Source organism: Pristis pectinata, chromosome 4 (assembly GCF_009764475.1).
Source record: "Pristis pectinata isolate sPriPec2 chromosome 4, sPriPec2.1.pri, whole genome shotgun sequence".
Taxonomy (NCBI): Eukaryota; Metazoa; Chordata; class Chondrichthyes; order Rhinopristiformes; family Pristidae; genus Pristis; species Pristis pectinata.
Genome location: NC_067408.1, coordinates 50,084,093 through 50,104,107, shown reverse-complemented (window position 1 = coordinate 50,104,107; position 20,015 = coordinate 50,084,093). Strand labels below are relative to the sequence as shown.

General features: G+C 42.5%; 1 protein-coding gene across 1 annotated transcript in view; it reads right to left on the bottom strand.

Moving 5' to 3' along the window:
- The window catches only part of LOC127569354 (slit homolog 3 protein-like), a 529,163-nt gene that overhangs the window by 9,501 nt on the left and 499,647 nt on the right, over positions 1–20,015 (bottom strand). The window contains exons 30-33 of the mRNA XM_052013912.1: positions 16,219–16,356; positions 14,666–14,906; positions 12,093–12,223; positions 827–981 (exon numbers count right to left, since the gene is read on the bottom strand). Coding sequence (XP_051869872.1) covers positions 827–981; positions 12,093–12,223; positions 14,666–14,906; positions 16,219–16,356 — 665 coding nt within the window. The remainder of the gene's footprint in view (positions 1–826; positions 982–12,092; positions 12,224–14,665; positions 14,907–16,218; positions 16,357–20,015) is intronic.

The following is a 20,015-nucleotide window of genomic DNA, read 5'->3' as shown; positions in this document are numbered from 1 at the left end:
GGATGTGGGAGGAAACCAGAGCACCCGGAGGAAGCCCACCCAGACACAGGGAGAATGTGCAAACTCCTAGACTGAGGGTTGAACCCCCCACTTCCACAGAGTCTTCAGCACATTGGCCAAGCTGACCCTTCAGTACAACCCACTCATGAGCACCCCCTTAGAATGAAAGGTTACACTGAGGCCCAGTCCGTTCTCTCAGGTGGACTTTCTCATATAAAATCCGATGGGGTCTCCTCAGCGCTCTGACCAATATTTATCCCTGACACTAGAGATGAAAGTAAGCCAGTATGGGCCAGTACACTGTACTGGGGTTCAGTGCAAGTGAGTTAAATCAATAATGTCAGTGATACAACTGTAATGGTAAGAACATTGAGCTGCATTCAACCCTGTTTCTACTAGAACTGTTAAAAGCAGATTGTTGAGACATATCCCATTGCTTTGGTGGGTGTTGACTTTGTATAAATCTGACTACTGTGCTTCTAACATTATATTAGTGATTACATTTCAGGAGTAATTTGTTAGCTGTGAAACCACAAAGTTAATGCAAGTCTTTTGCTTTCTTGAACAGACAGATTAATTTGGAGGAAGATAATTGATAGCGACTGTTGGGGGAATTGTGGCATTTTAAGCACAACTGCAAAATGAATGGCCGGTGAGAAAATACCTTGGTGGGGTTGGGGTGGGGGGGGGTGGGTGCATGAGGGAGCTGATTGCATTCGTGTAAAAATATTCCCTGCCCATGCACGGACAGGATTAGAACTGGATGGAACGCGTGACCAAGGATGAGGAAGTGATGGAGAGAAGTGAAATGGAGCAACAAACTCACCTCCGATGTAGAGCGGGGAGTTCAGGCTCAGTGTCGGCTGTTTCTGGAGCTTCCCCAGACTCCTGGGGGTTCCTTTGTCCACCACCAGACTTAGTGATTGGTTCATCATCATCAGCTCGACGGTGTGGTACTGCCCGTCATTGATCGTTTCCACACTGAATGGAGGAGGAGAAAAAACAGAATGAGGTGTCTGACAGAAACAGTTCCTGGGTGCTGAGTGACATGTGAAGAGGAAAGGCCTGGTAAAAGGGTAACATAGCAGATGATCTGGCCATTACCATACTGCTGTTTGTGGTGCCTTCTAACACAAAATAGGTCCTGTATTTCTCACATACCAACTGACTGTACTTTATTGATGTAAAGTATCATTGGCTGACCCAAGGATGGGCAGGGTGTGATATAAATGTGTGGACTTTCTTACTGTGTACTTGTTAATCAGGATTCAGTGAGAGAAAGGGGGACACGTGGTGGGAGTTCACTGAATTAGAATAAAAGAACAAAGGTGTCAGCCAACTATCCCAACAAGTCTGCTGTGCCATTCCTCAAGATCATGGCTGATCTTCTACGTCAACGCCATGTTCTTGCACTGTTTCCATATCCCTTGATACCCTGAATATCCAGAAGTCTAGTGATCTCTGTTTTGAATGAACTCAATGGCTGAGCCTCCATGTCTCTCCAAAATAGAGAATTCCAAAGCTTCAACACCTTCTGAATGAAAAAAAAGTCTCTTCATCTCAGCCCTACATGGCCTACCCTTGTTTTGGGACTGTAACCCTTGGTTCTAGGCACCTCACTTGGGGAAGTATCCTCCCCCCATCCACCTGGTGAACCCCAATAAGTTTTAACGATGTCAGCTCTCATCGTTCTAAACTCTAGAGAACACAGGCTTTACCTACTCAACCTCTCTCCTCATAAGGTGAGAGTAACATGGCTTCATTTTCCAAACTAAAATCACTTCGGGTTTGGCTCTCTACCAACGGCAGGGCCTTTCCATGGATGTACGGATAAGACCACAAGGAGGGTTAATCCTTCCCACTGGGAATAATTGGGAAGAGCCTGAGAAAAGGAATTAAGGCCTGGAGGTGGGAGTAGGATCACACAGTTACAGGGAAGAGAAATTGTTTGAGTAACTGGAAATCAGAAGTTTCAAACTATGAAGCCTAGACAGAATTGCTCCTTTTTAATTATAGAGTCATAGAGGATGGAAACAGACCCTTCAGCCCACCATGTCTGCACCAGCTATCAAGCACCTATTTACTCTACACTAATCCTACACTAATCCCATTTTATTGTCCCTACGTTCCCACCAACCTCCCCCCAGATTCTACCACTCATCCACACATAAAGGCAACTTACAGCAGCCAATTAACCTACCAACCTGTATGTCTTTGGGACGTAGGAGGAATCCGGAGCACCCAGAGGAAGCACACACAGTCACAGGGAGAACGTGCTAACTCCACACACACAGGTCAGGATCAAACTCAGGTCACTGGAGCTGTGCAGCAGCAGCTCCACCAACTGCGCCCGTGTACCCCTGCGAAGCCCAGTTAAATATACTGCATGCACACACACAAGCTCAGTAGGGGTTCAGTAGCCTTATCAATAGCAGTTTTACAGGAAAGCAGACCTCCGGGTATATATCATCATTCCAAATGCAAAAACCAATTGACACTAGCAATGATGAATGAGAAAATGATGTGGCACAGCCTTTCACAGTGGGCTGTGGGCTTTCATATTGGTGGATTGCATACTACGTGCCATTTGAATTTAATGCTACGCACACAGAGAGAGCATACATACAAATAATGTACAGCCTCTCTCAAGGTGCTGGGCAAAGTGCATGCACAGCTTATGTTAAGCCACAATCTAACTTTTATTCTGCCAGATGGTTTCACTTTATGGGTAATTGTTGGGAGGTGACTTGACCACAGGCAGCCTGGCAGCACAGGGTGCAATGGCAGTGAAATGTTTAATGATGACTTGCATGTGACGTCATTTAAATATCGTCTGTCAGGAAACTGTGGCACTGCCTCGAACTTCAAATTCTTTGCAACATGGCAGTCAGGATAAGAAGTTGGGTGGTCAGCAATTTTTGGATTATACAGTTGAGGGAGCCAGAGGGAGTTCTTGTGGACAAGAGGACAACATAAGGGAGGTAGGAGAGGAAACTAGAGAAAGCTGTAAGTTCGGGCTCAGGTTGAGGGGGACTTTAGAAGTTTGGTTCTGTGGGTCATGAACCAATTCTCTGATCTACGGGCTGTTCCCAGGGACACACACAGAGACGGACATCAACTGCTGCTGGAAGGTCATCAACTCGTTGAAAGACACTCTTTGGTCTGCCCGAAACTTGTTGGTCTCCCAGCACTGTGAGATGTCCATAGGGGAATGCTGCCAGCTGGCACATTCCAGGCTGCAGGAGTATGTGCTGAGGGACGCACTGAAGCTGGGTGCAGCCAACGCAAAGGCTCGGTGGGGAAGGACTACAGCTTAGGGTTCTTCTGCCACTGGAGAGGGAGGGGTGGGGTCAGGCAAGAAAGCCCCTAAATATTGTAAATACGGGACCGGGTAGTTTCCAGGGAGCCACACGTGTGGCATCGGTGCTGTTTTCTGTATAAAAAGGTAACACTAATGAATGATCTGTACAAGAATGTAAAGGCTTGCACTGTTTTGTGATTGTATATAGTTTGTCTTTTATTAAGAATAAAGTTTATTTTATAGAAAAAAAGAACCAAAACAAAATTGATCAACAGCACCTCATCTTCTGTCTGGGCATGTTGCAGCTGTCCAGACTCAATATCATATTCGCCAACTTTAAGTAACTTATTTTCTCAGACTGTATCAGAACTGCCCATTCCTGCCATTCTTCCACGTGTGGTATTGCCTCAGCACTTTTCCCTCTGTTCGTACAGCTTGACCTACAGGGCATGTCACATAGCCCTGCTATTACCAACTCATAACACAGACAAAGAATCATAATCGTCATCTAATTAACCCCTTTAACCTGACCTCACCCTATCACACATATCCCCTTTGTCCTATCCATTTTCCCCCCTACTTTCTCTGCAACTTAAAACTAATCCGCTTTTCTCTCTTTCCCAATTCTGCTGAAGGGTCTCTCCACAGATGTTGGCTGACCTGCTGTGTGTTTCAAGCACTTTCTGTTTTTGTTTCAGACTTCCAGCATCTGCAGTTTTTTTCTCTATTTTCATTTATAATGATCCCTATAGGGTCTCCTACCAAGTGCTTCAATCTGCCTTTGAATGATTGGAATATGTGAGGTTGACTTAAGAATCACTTGGAACATGTACTGTGCACCACGCACGACTATGTTGCTGTATTGTCAGGTGTCAAGCAGCGTTGATGCACTCCTCTTTACGAGATCTGCGACCTTTGCTTGATTAACCCAGAACCTTTGGATCTGAGAGATTATCTAAAGCCAACACAAAGCTTGTAACACCCAGCAAGAAGTGACACCTCTGGGCTGTTGGAGATTTCCAGCCGAACCACAAACCAGGGTACTGCGATTCTGCTGATTTACTGCTGTGTTATTCATTTTTACTGAGCTTACACAGATGTGAGAGGTAGAAAGACTGCCAAACATAGCTAGCATTGCAAAATTCCATGCAAAAGAAGCAAGCAAATAGCCCCACAGAGTGACATAAGAATTGTTCTCAAGAGACTCTGATTAATCTAAGCATTGAGACACAAGTTCCCCCTTTTTTTAATGCACATATCTCCAATTTCCATGGATAGCTTGCAGATTTCACTGTCTTGTTCAGACAGAGTCCATTCTTGGAATTGCTGATAAATCTCCATGTTCTCAGACAGACAGAGACAGTGGCTTGGCACTGGGTGAAGGGGAGTCAACCAATATTTTCTCTTTATTTCATTGCATTCACCCTGACATAATGACAGACACCAAACAGCATATCCTTCTCAGCTGAGCCGTTAAACCTGCTGTTTAAGCCTTTCAAGTCACTGGATTCTCACAGAATATACAACTAAATTACATGAACCACCCACCCAAACCAGTCATTGGTTCTGGACTAAACTTTGAAAACAAACATGGTTTGCCTTCAAGCTGTGCTTTGTGTTTGTTTTCCAGGTCATCAGATGCAACATGCTACCTCTGAGGAGAGGTTTTTCAAATATTATTGAAGGACACTATCAGTGATTCTCAGCAACTCCTTGACCTAATGTGCAAAGATACTTGACAGTGTGACAACGAGTAGGTTCAACCCTCAGTTTACACTAAGATAATTAATGTCAGCAGACAACATCTGGGACATTTCAAGGTCAGTTGTATCCACCAATGCTACATCACATTTAAGGATAAGATAACATAGTGGTTATTTCTCCATGCCAGTCATGTAGAAATTTGGCCAAATAACCTTGAGTTCAAAATCCACAGACATTCAAATCTTAACCTGTCAGCTGGAGATTTTAAGTTTGGTTCATTAAATAGCTCTGGAATAAAGAGCTAGTGTCAGTAACCATGTCACTGTTGAGATTATTGTAAAAGTTTTTCTGCAAACCTACAATAATTATTCCCTCTGGTGTACATGTGACTCCAAACCCCAATATTGTGGTTGCTTGCTCTCAGAAAAAACCTGGCAAGCCACTCGTTCAAAGCCAATTAGGGATGGCCAACAACTCAAGGAACCATAGTCTTTAACTGGCTATTTGATCCATCATGTCTATCTCAGCCAAAAAAATCTACAGCCCTGTAGACTACATCACATGAAGGGTCCTCCAGAAACATGTTAAATGTGAGGAGAAGTTCCCTACTTTAGCATCCTTTTAGGGAATTGCCCTAGCTTTATACCCCCTAATTAATTACCCCTCATCTAAGGCAAATAAATACCTGTTACTTTCCCTATATAGGGCTCCCATAAGTCTCCATTTCAGAAAAGAATTCCACAGCCTAGTAATTCTCTTCTCATCACTAGTCTTCTAGTTCTGACAGGATTCTTGTAAATCTTTGCCCCCATCTTTCCTGTAATGTAGCAACCACAACCTAATGCAATATTTGAGCTGTGATCCAACTGATGTTTTAGTCTGTTCTGATTTGACTTACTTGCTCTTATATTCTGTTCCTCAGCTAAGAAAGGCAAGTATCCCACATGCTTTCTTAACCATTTTAAGTACCTGTCTTGCAGCCTTATCATATCTGTGGCCATGCACAAGATCCATTTGATCCACTCTTCATTGTATCTTACCATCATTTGTGAATTTTCATGCCTTGCTTTTCCTCTCCAAGTGGAAAACCTTATACTTGTCCAGGGTAAATTACATTTGCCATGTTTCTATAGCTTTTTTTTATAACTATCATCCACCTACTCAGTTTTAGTATCAATTGCAAAGTTCTTAATCACAGTTTTTACATTAGAATATAAATCATCAATATATGCCACAAAAAGTAAGAAACTTAGTGCAGAGCCCTGTGGAACCCCATTGAAAACAGTATTCCAATCATCAGATATACATCAAGCATCCATTCAGTGCTACCCTCCACTTTTATTGCTGAGTTAGTTTTGGATCACCCCCAACTATTAGTTTTCCAGTCAGTGGGATCTTGTTGGATGTTGCGCTAAAATCCATGTAAACCTCATCCAATGCCCAACCATTATCAACCCAATGTGTCACTTCCTCAAATAAATTAATTCAAGATATCAAACAAGGACTTCTCTTAATAATACCGGGTGCTGATCTTGTCATAGACATATTTCGTGAATGAGTAAAAACAAACTTTTTTGGGCTGGGGCATTATGGAACTGACTTATCCTTTGCCAAGATCCATTGCATTATTGCACTTGGGGAAGGCAACAAGTGACAGAACAAAAATGGCAACATTTTCATAGAAAAGCACTCAGTCAAGTTCTACCCATTCCCCTCTATTTATCTCCCAGCACAGGATGCATTGGCAGAAGTTGAGTTTACTTTTAGGGGATATTAGCAACTCGCTAGGATCTTACCAGGGTCAGAGTGCAGGTCTTACAAGCCAGCTAGCAATACTGGTCGTGGAGAAGAGCAAAAGCATCTCACCCCAGCACCGTGGTAAGACTGTCATCACATGCTTGAGAAACAGCATAATTTGCAAATTTGTAGCTGCATCATGGGAAGCTGATGCGAGGAGGACAAAATCACACCCCACATGTAGGTCTACAAAACCACTGAACACTGCACACCTCAATGGTCAGGAGGAGCCTGTGAGAAGATGGCTGATCACCCTACCCACCCTAATGCACCCACTCCCACGCCCCCACTGATGGGAATTGGGTTGGAGTGCTGAAACTGATACTAATCGAGTGGATTGAAAATCTTTTTTAGAGGACTTTTAAGAGTCAAGCACATTGCTTTGGGTCTGGAGATACACATGGACCAGACTGAGTAAGACTGGCAGATTTTCTTCCCTGAAGGACACTCATGAACCAGATGGGGTTTTATGGTAATCATGTGGTTTCAAGTTTACCATTGTTGGTCCTACTTTGGTTTGTGTGTTCTGAGAGGTACTCCAGATGCAGATGTCTCACCTGAAATTTCACTGCGGCACTGAAAATTGCTTCACTGGATAAAACATCTTCTGAGTAAGCCTTCAAACTAAGGGTCCATGAGGCTTTTCAGGTAGTGTTAAAATCTGCTTCTCCTATACTTCCCATTCAAAACATTCTCAGCTTTGAATTGAATCTTCCATTACACTTATTCACACCTCAAGCCACACCCACACGTGAATAAATATTAGTATTACAGCTTGGCAATAAGATTGGGGTTGGGGTTTTCATGGTGATATTTTGATGGAGTATTGGCTAGAGATTTAATTGATTTGAGGGTGGGACATCTCTTCTTCTGTAATAGATCACAGCTAAGCTCAGAGTTTTGAACAGGGTGCACATTTCTGAGCATCATATAAGGACATCAGAGGAATAAATTTCTGGGAGTGAAGTTAGAATTCTTTAGGACAGCATCCTTCGAGAGAGATGTCACCAACCAATCAGAAGTCACCTTGGACCTGCATGAAGCCAGGTTGTACGAGTTAACTGTATAATTGTAATAGTCACTGCACTTTTGTTGTTCCAGTAATAAACTTGCATTTGGACCACATGCATGAGTGCAGACTACAGGGAATCACTTAATTATGTTTAAAGAGAATTCCTTAAAAAAAACATGTAAAATATCCCTTGGCACTATTTCAGAGAGAAGAAGGGAATTGTCCCCCATGTCCTGATCAATACTTATCCCTCACTCAATATTATTAAAAGCACATTCCCTGGGCAATGAAAAATTGCTGCTTGTGGGAGCTTGCTGTGTGCAATTTGGCTGCTGTGTTTGCTACATTGTAACAGTGACTACAATTCAAAAGGACATTGGCTTCAAAGCACTTTGAACATACTGAAAGTGAAGTTCAGGTCTCTTTTAAATAAAAATATATGTATAGGGTCGTGTCCCTTAACAAATTTAAAGAAAATTGGCCAAATATATTTTCAGGAAGACTTTGTCCCTTTTAGTAAAAATATGCTTTTTCATCAGTCAGTTGTACATGTTGAAAGCAGAATGGCTTTTGACCTATTTCATGCCTCAATTACGGTTTTCAATACTACAGCATTATTATACAGCCGACAATACTGTCATATGCAATCAATGTTATATATTCTGGTTATGTCAACTAACCATTAACCGTACTTACCACTGCCACAACATTCGGTTTCTGTCAAACATCGTGGCCTTATTAATTTTACTAATGGCTAATTTAATAAGGATTTACTTCTTTGATTTCTGCTTTTAATTTTTTTTCAGACAGTTCTGCTTTATGTAGAATAAGCTCCATAAACTGATGATGATTTAGACAGACTCTTTAGATTTACATTAATAGAGCACTTTGTCACAGTCCTCAGACATAGTTCACCACTGTTTGTGGTGGCCTGAGTTATAGGGAGAGATTGAGCAGGCTAGGAGTTTATTCCTTGGAGCGTAGGAAACTAAGGGGTGACATTATAGAGGTGTGTAAAATCATGGGTGGCATAGATAGGGTGAATATACAGTCTTTATCCCAGGGAAGGCGAATCAAAAACTAGAGGGCATAGATTTAAGGTGAGAGGGGAAAGATTTAAAAGGGACCTGACAGGCAACCTCTTCATGGAGGTAGCTGGGTATATGGAACAAGTTGCCAGAGGAAGTGGTTGAGGTAGGTACAATAACAACATTTAAAAGACATTTGGACAGGTACATGGACAGGAAAGGTTTAGAGGGATATGGGCCAAACATGGGCAAATGGGACTAGATGAGATGGGCATCTTGGTGGTCATGGACCAGTTGGGCTGGAGGGTCTGTTTCCATGCTGTATGACTATGAGTCTATAACCTTCACATAGAATGAATTTCTTGTAAGCAGCATGGCTTCAGTTACATAGGAAATAGTGCAGGTGGTTGGTACATAGTAAGATCCCACAAAGAGAAATTTGACAAAACGTCAGCCAGTCTGTGTTGATGTTGGTTGAAGGAACAATGTAGGCCAGGATAACCGAAATATTTTCTGCTCTTCTTCATATACAACTCCAGGATCCTTAACTTCACCTTGAACCTCCAGAATAGTCAAATCTCATTTCATCTCAAGGATTACAACTCTGAGAACCTAGCACTTCTTCTGCACTGCGTGGATTGTCCTGAAGCCCTCTATTTGATTCCAAGGCTCACTTTTCCTAAAGAAGTATGTGAGTAGCATTGCAGCTCACAGAAATGCTGCCATAAACACTGAACAGTCTGAATCATTGCACCAGGCCAATGCTAAGCATCCCAGACCATAACAGAATGGAGTAAAACCCACCCAAGAATGAACATTGCAGACTACTATGGAGCTAGAACTTAGCACCCCATCACTGAACAGTTCACATTATTACAGAGTGAGAGTACACCAGTTTAATGTGGACTATCTTTTATCATTATAGAGTGTCCCATTGACTTTGAATGGATTCAGACTGATTTAATGCCGGCAGTATAATGGCTTAAGGAGGGTAGTGTCTCTTAACATGGAGCCTGAAGGAGGTGAACAGCACCTTCATGTCAGATGATGAGAGAGGATGGTGCACTGAATAAAACTCAAGGCTATGGCAAAGTCAACTAGTGTTAAGAAACTATACACAAGTCTGCAGAACTCTGTATATACCCTTAAGTAATTATTCAATGTAACCTTTCACGTGCTGTTTTCTAAGAATGTATGTAAGCATTTACTCAAATTGAAAATAACCTTTTGACATGAAACTGGGTGTCCTAATTTAATGTAAAGCTTTCTCAAACCTGCCTTTTGGGAGCTGCTTATTTAAGATATATGCCCAAGCTTGGGGAAATCTGATAACTGATTGCCTTTCTTCCAGTTCTGATTTAATTTGACTCAGATATTTAAACCCTGCATCATCTCTCTCACTGTGCTAATAAGATAATGGTGTGACATTTAATAAAAGGGTAATGCATTAACCGATGGAATTAATATCAGCAGCAAAGGTTCAGTGCATGTATGGAACAATTAATCTTATGGTAATGAAACGCCATTGTGAATGACGACCTCCTTCTTTATCAATATAATTAGAGCTCATGAAGCGTTTGTCCTGCTCTGAGTCTACAGATGTGGGCAATCTATAAAAGCCATCTGATCAAGCAGTGAATGGCTGTCATTGTGACATTTACTAATCGATTGATGGGGGCAGATGTCCATACAAAGTGTCACCTTTGAGCCAGCTCCTGCATAATAAGCAGAGTTGATGTAATTGATATTAATGGCATGCTTGCATAATGTTACACAAAGCACTGCATTTACATATAGTGTGCTTCATATACAGAATATTATAGTGTGCTGATTCTTTTAGTTTAGCAGCTACAGTTTGGATGCAATTAGAAATTAGTGCTCAATTTCAGAAGTTACATCCACCCGTGATTTTGGGACCTTTAAGATCATTAAGCTTTGCTTCTTTTGGCAGGGAGAATGAACAATATATGTAATGTTGTGCACCAGGAGCTACATGGTGACTACCTGTGCCCAAGAATGCTTGATTCAAAGGTCCACTGCCACAATATTCAACCTTTATACACTAATGAATAGTCTTTCCATGGGGAAAGGCCTCTCCTATGTCCACTTTGCCAATGAGGAGTGCACATAAGACGTCGAGTCTTGGCCCTGCTCAAGTGGGGTGTTGGGCCGAGGAGCTGGAGGGTAAGGGTCAGGGTTTAAGATCAGGAGTGGGTGGGAAGGCCAAGGGATTTGTAGGGGGAGGGTCTGCAGGGATATTGGCGGCCAAGAGCAGTTGGTACTGAGATGGAGGCAGGGTGAACTGCCGAGCTTTGTTGGGCAGGGAGGTGAAAGCCAACAGGTATGTAAGGGTGGGGAGTTTGGGTTGCATTTGACAGATTGATTGTGGTCAGCAGATCGGTATTTGGGGGAAGAGAGGATCAGATTGACAGACTGGAATTCAAGAGGAGAAGCAGGACTGTTGTTGGTGGTAAGATCAGAGGCTGGCTCTGTGCAGATCAGCAGAACAGTGGCTGGGGTGGGTTGGGTGAAAGGTCAGGTGAAAGTCATAAGCTGGGGGTGGCGGAGAATGACGTGAGGGCCCCAAGGGAGGCCCATCGCAGGTGCTGGACCCTGAGGCTTGGACCTGGGAGTGCTGCAAAGGCTCACTTCTGCACGAGCAGCCTGTGCCTTCTGTAAGTTGCACACATGTGGGCTGAAGAGCAGGATGTGCCACCCAGATGTTTGCTACTCACAGCTGGATGTTCAGACTCCACCATGCATTGGCTTATCAGATGTACAGAGGACTCAGAAGGAAGATCGTGGACTCATTGTAACTTGCTGAATTTTCCTTTACGACTGATTTTTCACTGAAAATAAATTGTGTAGAGCACAAAAATACAGCATAATGCAATACAATGTCTTGTTCTCAGCTGCAGTTCGATCTCCACTATGCAGCATGGAGAGTCCAAGGTACAGATATGCTGGGTCAGCTGCCCATGTCTATTGCCATGAAATGTGAACCTGATCCCACCACTGGCACAATCAGCAGTTCAATGTTACCTTCCATCTGGACTAGTCCCAGGCTCTCATTCAATGGCAAAAGGAAAGAGCAGCTTCACCTTTGTCAAGTGAAACACACTTCGATGCTTCTTGCTTAGTGACTTACAACCCAGTTGGGAACTCTTTATGAATAATTCTGCCCTCCTTAGACAAACTACGACTGGCAACCTGAAATCAACAGACAAATACTGGGTGAGGGGGAACTCACCTGTACACAGTGGTAGGTGGATAACTTGATGCATCGTATATGAGTCGAACATGCCCCTGATAAAGTTCTAGAGCCAAGGGATCGTTGTCACCTTTGTAGAGTAATAAACCATTGTCCTTGTCAGTTGCAACCTAGCCACATGGAAAGAGGATATGTTAGAACATAGAACATAGAACAGTACAGCACAGGAACAGGTCCTTTGGCCCATGATGTTGTGCACCAAAGGGCCTGTTCCTGAGCTGTACATTAGACCATGTTTAGCAGGTCCTGACACTTACTCTCACTTACATCTCTGATCTATTTATTTCAGCTTCTATTTATTACTTTCCCAGTTTACTGGTCACCTGCTCACTGACTCACACATTCACAGAGTCATACTGCAGGAAAACAGTCTCTTTAGCCCTGATGGTGCACTGATCATCATTCATATCAATTCTACACTAATCTCAATATCCCCAGAGGAAAGGATTGACAACAATCTTGGTTGTCAGTGGTGCCCAATATCTCTAGTACTCCAAGTAGGATTGTGCAAAGAGAGTTTTATTCAATATCTAACTTAGATTGTAACTTATCTAGGAGTGTCTGATGAAATATCATAGAGGGTGGGTTATACGACATCCATCTCAAGGTATACCTAGCCTGGGTCTGTGCACCAAGAGTTTTGGTTAATAAATTGATGAGGCAGACAAGAAGTGCTCTCTGCCAGCACTGAGAGATGATTTTCCCGGATGCTGGAGGTGCTAAAGAACCTCATATGGTCAAGAGGTGTTCTTGAGCTACAATGCTAGCTCAGGTTTTTATAAGTGTAAGGTGACATCTTAATAAATGAGTTCAAGTATGTACAAAGGATGGTCAGTAAGAGCATTGTTAAGGCTCTGATTGACAATTGAGTTGCTAGCCCCCATTATAACATTCATGTTCTATCTTGGTTGCTGGTACTTCAGTAACATTATAAATATAAACAGTAAAGGAGCCTTTGTTGAAGGTTGCAATGCTTCTGATTAATGCTAAAAACTTCCACTGTTGTCTTGCTGATGGAGATTGATTGTGTTTGAAGAGAAGAGGACTCTACCAACATTTGTTCTGGAAATTATCTGAGAACTTTGTCTTAAAAAGAGCCCTGTGATACTCTGCCTTATTAGATGGCTTATGCAATTACATTGAGAGTGCTTGGTAATGGGGATCCCACAAGTGACCCCTTGGTGTGGAAGAAGAATGGGAAGAGGCCACAAAATAAGGCAGAGCAACGCCAGCTGCGCAGAGCGAGAGAGAGAGAGAGAGAGAGAGAGAGAGAGAGAGAGAGAGAGAGAGAGAGAGAGAGAGAGAACAAGCAATATTGGACTGTAAGATGCAAAAAATGCAAATCTGAGATGAAAGAGGTTACTTCATATACTTAGCTGGTCAGGTACTGTTACCAGGTGTTGAGTGGTCCAGTTCCAGGGTCTCACTGTCACACTACTCCATTCTCCCAACCCCTTCCTCCATTCCTCATGTCTCACTATCAGTGTCTCTTTCCCCATCATGTTTATCTGTTATCTGCCCATTCCAGGGTGAGACTCACAGCCCCAACTTTGTTCCCTGCTTATCTAATGATCTCACAGAGGGAGTCCCCCTGCCGGGAGAGTTCCATGTTTCAGCGAACAACATGCTACCTGAGACTGATGAGCAAAGCATTAAGTGCCAGCAGATATACTTGTCCCCGTTGGTTGGCCCCTGGAAGGTATGGCTCCTTCAGCATCATCGGGCCAATGAATCTGTTTTTAATGTCTGCTGCAATCATTCAGATCCAGCACAGGATCTCTGTAATATTGGGTGCAGAATCTGAGGCTGACACCACACGTCCCCAGCACATGATCTGCAGCTGCTCAGGACTTGGACCTGTGCACAAGGCACCTGCACACTCCAGAAGTTACCTAACCAAAAGGCCTTCTCATTGTCCACCCGAGTCACCTGAGCAGTTCTCCAGACAGAAAGCAGCCTTCAATCTGTGTAGCAACTTGTTACACAAATAAAGAAGCATGATGGGCTTCCAAGTGTCACATTAAGTCATTTAGTTATCCTTTCTGAGATATTCTTTTTGTTCTACCCATCCCTCCCCTGCCTTCACTACTACTGAAAACTGATTTGTTTTCTCTCTTTCTCAATTCTGACAAAGGATCCATTATCTGTTTCTTTTTCTACAGATGCCTCCTGACCTGCTGATTTCAATCCGTGCAAGTGGGCAATGCACTGTCCAATAGAGAACACTGTTACTCCACACTCCACCCTCCTGTGGGTCTCCAATGGTTATATTCTTGAATAGCGGAATTTGCACCTCATCAATCAACAGAACAAAATGGCAGCAATCTGCAGAAAGTGAGTTCCTTCTAACCTGACTCTTGTTCCTGCGGAACAATGTGATCTTCTTTGAATGCTGAGTGTGATGTGACAAAAGCACTGACAAGTTGATTCAATTAAATAGAGTCTGTATTATTGGGCATAGTCTGCTTGTGGTGAGCTGGAGCACTGACCATGCCCTATGTTTAACTAGTCCCATATCCCAATTTGGAAAACCATGCTGTTGAACTACCTACCTGAAGTGAGATGTTTGCTTGCGGGCGGACTTGGGAGGCTGACAACACCACGTAAGAGTCTTTCCCGACAAAGTTGACGGTGACAAGTTTCTCGCACCTCTGCCCTGCAAAGCCAGCTAAGCACCGGCAGACGGGCTCGTTTTGTACCTCGATGCACTGAGCTCCATTCTGGCAGTCGTAGTTGTCACAGGGACTGGTGCGGGGCAGAACCATGGGAGGGTGGATCTCACAGAATAGTCCACTGGAAAAACAGATCAGAGCACAAATACCCATTGTGAGTGTGAGTAAACACAGAATGGTAATCAATGGGAACCAATGGGGGATAGCAGTAGAAGTTTTGTTTTTTGCAAACAGCAATGAAATTGCCGAGATAACATTTTGTGATGGACCTACTTACAGCAGGTGACGAGCAATATGCATCTTATTCTTCTGAAAATTAATAACTGAAGCCATACCAGTACATGGGATAGTACGGATATGGAAGGAGCAACTATGTGCAGAAGTTTGTTAGCACTTCTGGTGTTCTTAGCTGGAAGCACAAGTGCTTGCCTGCTCACTCTCTGAACACCAGACCACATAGGTTAAAGGCCAGTGAATATACCAAGTGCTCTTCTCTGCAAATGTAGACTGACATTGATATTCAACTCCTGCTCAAGATGGTCGAAAAATTTCTGCCAAGTAGCAGGGAAAGGACAGTGACATCTGACTAGTTCTTCTCAGTGTCTTGGACACTGGAAATGTAGTGATGGCTGTGGTAGTGTGGAGCCGGGCTAGCAAAATGGCTTAGAAGACGAAATTACAGCCATCTGAAATTTGGAAATGTTCCAACCTTCCACACAAGTATAGGAGAGGCACAAAATGGAAGAAATAAAGCAAAGGTGAAAGTATTTGTCTCAAAGAAACCCTCAAATGAACAGTGAAAACTTAGCCCAGCACATGATTCTTATAGAGTCCAAGACAGTCCCACATTCAACCCCAAATTCAATCCCAAATTTCTGTTGACCTGGTGAGATGGACTATTAAAGGCTTAAAGGTGTCTTTGTTATCATCGGATTTGGTTCTGATGCTACACACATGCACGCGAGCGTGCGTGCACGCGCGCACACACACACACACGCACACACACACACACACACACACATCATTGTCAATGCTGGACATTGAAGCCCATGTTTCTATGAAGACTGGTCTTTGGAGGTGCTCCTGAGTGTGTCAGAGATAGCAGCTCTTGGAAAGAAACACACTTATGTGCACTCTGGCAGGTGGACACAATAGAAATAAACCACATAAAAAAAATGCAAGGCAAACATTTTGTCACAACATACCACTGAAATAAAACATTACAGGATAATTCCTTTGAATACTGCATGCTTTTTGGAACCAGCTGCAAATAAAGTCTTTGTTATTGCAATTGAGATCAACAACAAAATGTAAATGTTAATATTTTTTCTGACAATAGGAGCAAGAAAATGAACTAATTACAATAAGTGATATAATTTGCTCTAATTTTTCCTTTTTCCATCAGTTCCCCAGCAGAAAAATTCTTTGCTTACCTGAAACCGGTAGGACAGACACAGGTATAACCATTAATGGCATCAACGCACTGTGCACCATGTCGACACTTATTTTCCACACAGTCATCATAATCTGTTTGGCAATTCTGGCCGGTGTAACCAGGCAAACACTCACACCTGTTGGAAGTAATAAAGGCTGGAGAATTAACCAAATTTACAAAGCATGCCACAATATGCAAAATGGTTGGTTCCTGATAACCTACCATAACTCACCTCTAGATCCATACACAATCTGAGGGGATACATATAGGTTTTGAATGGAGGGGTGGTAGAACACCCTGAGGTGAAACAAGGTGGAGTGACGAAGGAAATTGGACAGAGCATTATCTTGGGTTGTTCCTGCATGCTTCTAAATGACTTATGGTAAAGGTGAGGGAGGGAGGAGATTAGAAAAATGTTAAGCAGCAGGGCACCTTGGAATACTAGAATTCTGGTCTCATCCTACGTTGTACTGACTTCTGATTTCTAGACAACTGCCAAGCAGAGAATTCTTCTCTTTTGTGTAGATGAGGGAGGAGATTTGAAGGGAAGGCTTCATTGGATTTCTTTTTGTCTCTCTTGATGGATGGCATTGGATGGTGATACACTTTGTACATGGCTAGATCTCTCATGAGCAGGCTTGGGAAGAGTGAAAACTCTTGCCATCCATAAGCTAACTGTAAATGATTCCATTGACAATATGATCTGAACAGAAACTTGGTTGAAGGCCAAAGAGACCTTCCCAAGAAATAAATTTCTTCTTGTTCTTCCTCTTAGGTAATCCCCTGATTCAAAGAATGATGTGCTGCATCTCCATGTCAGAGTCGCAGAAGATGCCTTTGCATGATCTTTTTTAATGTGGAGAGCCTGTTGTATACCAGCTTCCATCTGGTATTCCCCAATGGCAAAGAGATTGAAGATGACTGGAAACTGGTCTCTGCTGCACTGAAATAAAGCCTCTCCCCTTGGCTGTACATTCTACCACTTTTCTCCTCCAGACACTGATGTGACAAGTCATCACTAAATACAGCCTGGCTTTTCTTCCCAGTTCTCTGGCACACTCCCCTATCAATAATCATGACAGCTCCTGTTGATCTTGCCATTTCATGAGGCTTTGTTATTCCCATTGTGCCATTCATGTGCAAGGCTATCTCTGATCACTTTGCTCATTCTATACCCACTTTGTTCTGTGTTCACCCCCTGAAAAACATTGAATTCACTTAAAAAAATTCCTTGCAAAATCTGAACAGTCCAGCTTCTGACCCATGATATTTCTACAACAACCAATATTCACCTATCACAATTGAGACCCCATTAAAATTATTACAGAAGCCATTCTCTGCTGATGCAAGTTCAAGCAATGCCGCTTTGATTGAAACATTCACTATCAGATCTGACTGAACATTATGAAGATTATAAACGTTATCAGGCTCAACATTCTTCCACCTTGATGTACTTATGTTTTGAAATGATCTGTATGGATGGCATGCAAAACTAAGATTTTCACTGTATCTTGCTACATGCGACAATAATAAACCAATTCCAATTCCAATTCCAATTCCAGCAGCTTCCTGGAGTGCAAATTTAACTCCCATCATCTTTTCTTACTGGAAATCACGTTCCTAAAAAACTCATCCCTGTCTCCTCCACTGTCAGATCCTCAAAAGTGTTTGGAGTTCATGGACGTCTTTTGCTCAGTAAGATTGAGACCATCCATTCAGCTGCCTCCCTGTGGCACCTCATTATTCACAGCCTCGTTTCCTGAAAATTATCAGTTTATTCCTACTCTCTGTCTTCTGTTGTTTAACCAGTCCTCATTCCATGCCTTCCCTTTGCACTCTAATTTTGTTCAGTAATTTTTTTGTGTGGCATTTTACCAAAGGCTTTCTGAAAATCCAAATACATTATACCAACTAGTTCATCCTTTTCTTTACTGTTTGTTGCAACCTCAAAAAGCTCTGGCAGGTCAAATATAAATTTCCTATCATAGATTTACAGTGTCACAGCTAGTAGAGCTGCTGCCTCACTGCTCTAGCAATGTGGGTTCAATCCTGACCTCCGGTGCTGTCTGTATAGAGTTTGCATGTTCTCTGTGTGACTGTGTGAGTTTCCTCTGGGTGCTCTCGTTTCCTTCCACACCCTGTGTTAGTAGGTTGAATGGCTGTTGTAAATTGCCCCTGGTGGGTATTGAGTTGGAGAATCTGGAAGGAGTTGATGGGAATATGGAAAGAATAAAATAGGCTTAACGTCGGATTGGTGTAAAAGGGTGCTTGATGGTATGCACTGACTTGATGGGCCAAAGGGTCTGTTTCCATGATTCCATGGCTCTAGAATCATGATGGCTCAGCCCAACCCCAGTATTTTCTAAGTCCACTATTATCACTTTTTAAATAATAGAGTCGAGTATTTTCTCTATTGCTGATGACAAGCTAACTCATTTATAGTTCCCTGTTTTCTTTCTCCATCCTCTTTTAAATTGTAGGGTCACATTTTTCATCTTGGCCCTGTGTTCTAGGGAGAAAAAAAAGCAGCAAGGGAAGTAGCTAAATAAATGGTGTCAATCTACCAGCTGTTCATAATTTATATCAATGATTCCAATGGGAGCATTAAGTGTGATGCATCCATGTTTTCTGGTGATATGAAGCTAGGTGGCAGTATGGGCTGTGAGAAGGATGCAGAGAGGCTTCAGGGGATATGGACAGGCAAGGTGAATGGGAAAGAACATGACTGATGGAATATGATGTGGGAAAAATGTGAGGTCATCCATTTTGGTAGAAAAAAAGGCAGAGCATGTTTTAAATGGTGAAAGATATTGATGTTCAGAGGAACCTTGATGTCATTATACACAAATCTATGCTCATTAACATGAAGGCACATCAAGCCATTAGGAAAGCAAACAATAATCAGCCTTAATTGCAAGAGGACTTGAGTACAAGAAAAAAGATTTCTTGCTCTATGTAGACCACGTGTGTTGGTCTTGTCTCCCTATCTAAGGAAGGAAATATATACCACAGAGAGAAAGCAGCAAAGGTTCACCTGATTGATACCTGGGATGGCAGGTTTATCATTGAAGAGAAATTTAGCAGAATGTGTATTTACTCTCTTGAGTTTAGAAGAATGAGATGTGATCTCATTGGAAAGTATAAAATTCTTATGGAGTTTGACAAGGTAGACACGGGCATGATGTCCTCTGACTGGTGTGTCTAGAATCAGGGATCACAATCTAAAAATAAGAAGTAGGCCATTAGGGTAGAGATCAGGAGAAATTTCTTCATTCAGAGGACAGTGAGTCTTTGGAGATAGACGCAGATAAACAGATTTTGAGATACTAAGTGAAAGTGGTACTGAGGTAAAAGATCAGCCATGATATTATTGAATAACAGGGGCCTAATAGCTTACTCCTGCCTCTATTTCTTATGTTCTTCCAAAGCTCCCCCTATCCTGACATTGATCTCTCATCTTTCTTTCATCTCCTGTCATTCCTGCTCTTGAACTTATTTTGCCCTCCATCTGTTTCAAGTCAACTCCCACTAAACTGCTGACCATCCAACTCCCCTCCTGACTCTGATGTTGGTTGATATCGTTAATAGTTCTCTTTTCTCGGGCACTTTCTCCTTTCCTTCCTATCTGCTGGCACCATCCCTTTCCTCAAAGGCAATAATGGACTTCTCTCCCCTTCTAAACTAATGCCTCATCTTCAACCTCCCTTTCCTTTCAACTCCTTGAAAATGTAGTTGACTCCAAAATCCATGCCCTTGTTTCTGGAATTCCATTATCAAATCTTTTCAATCGTATAC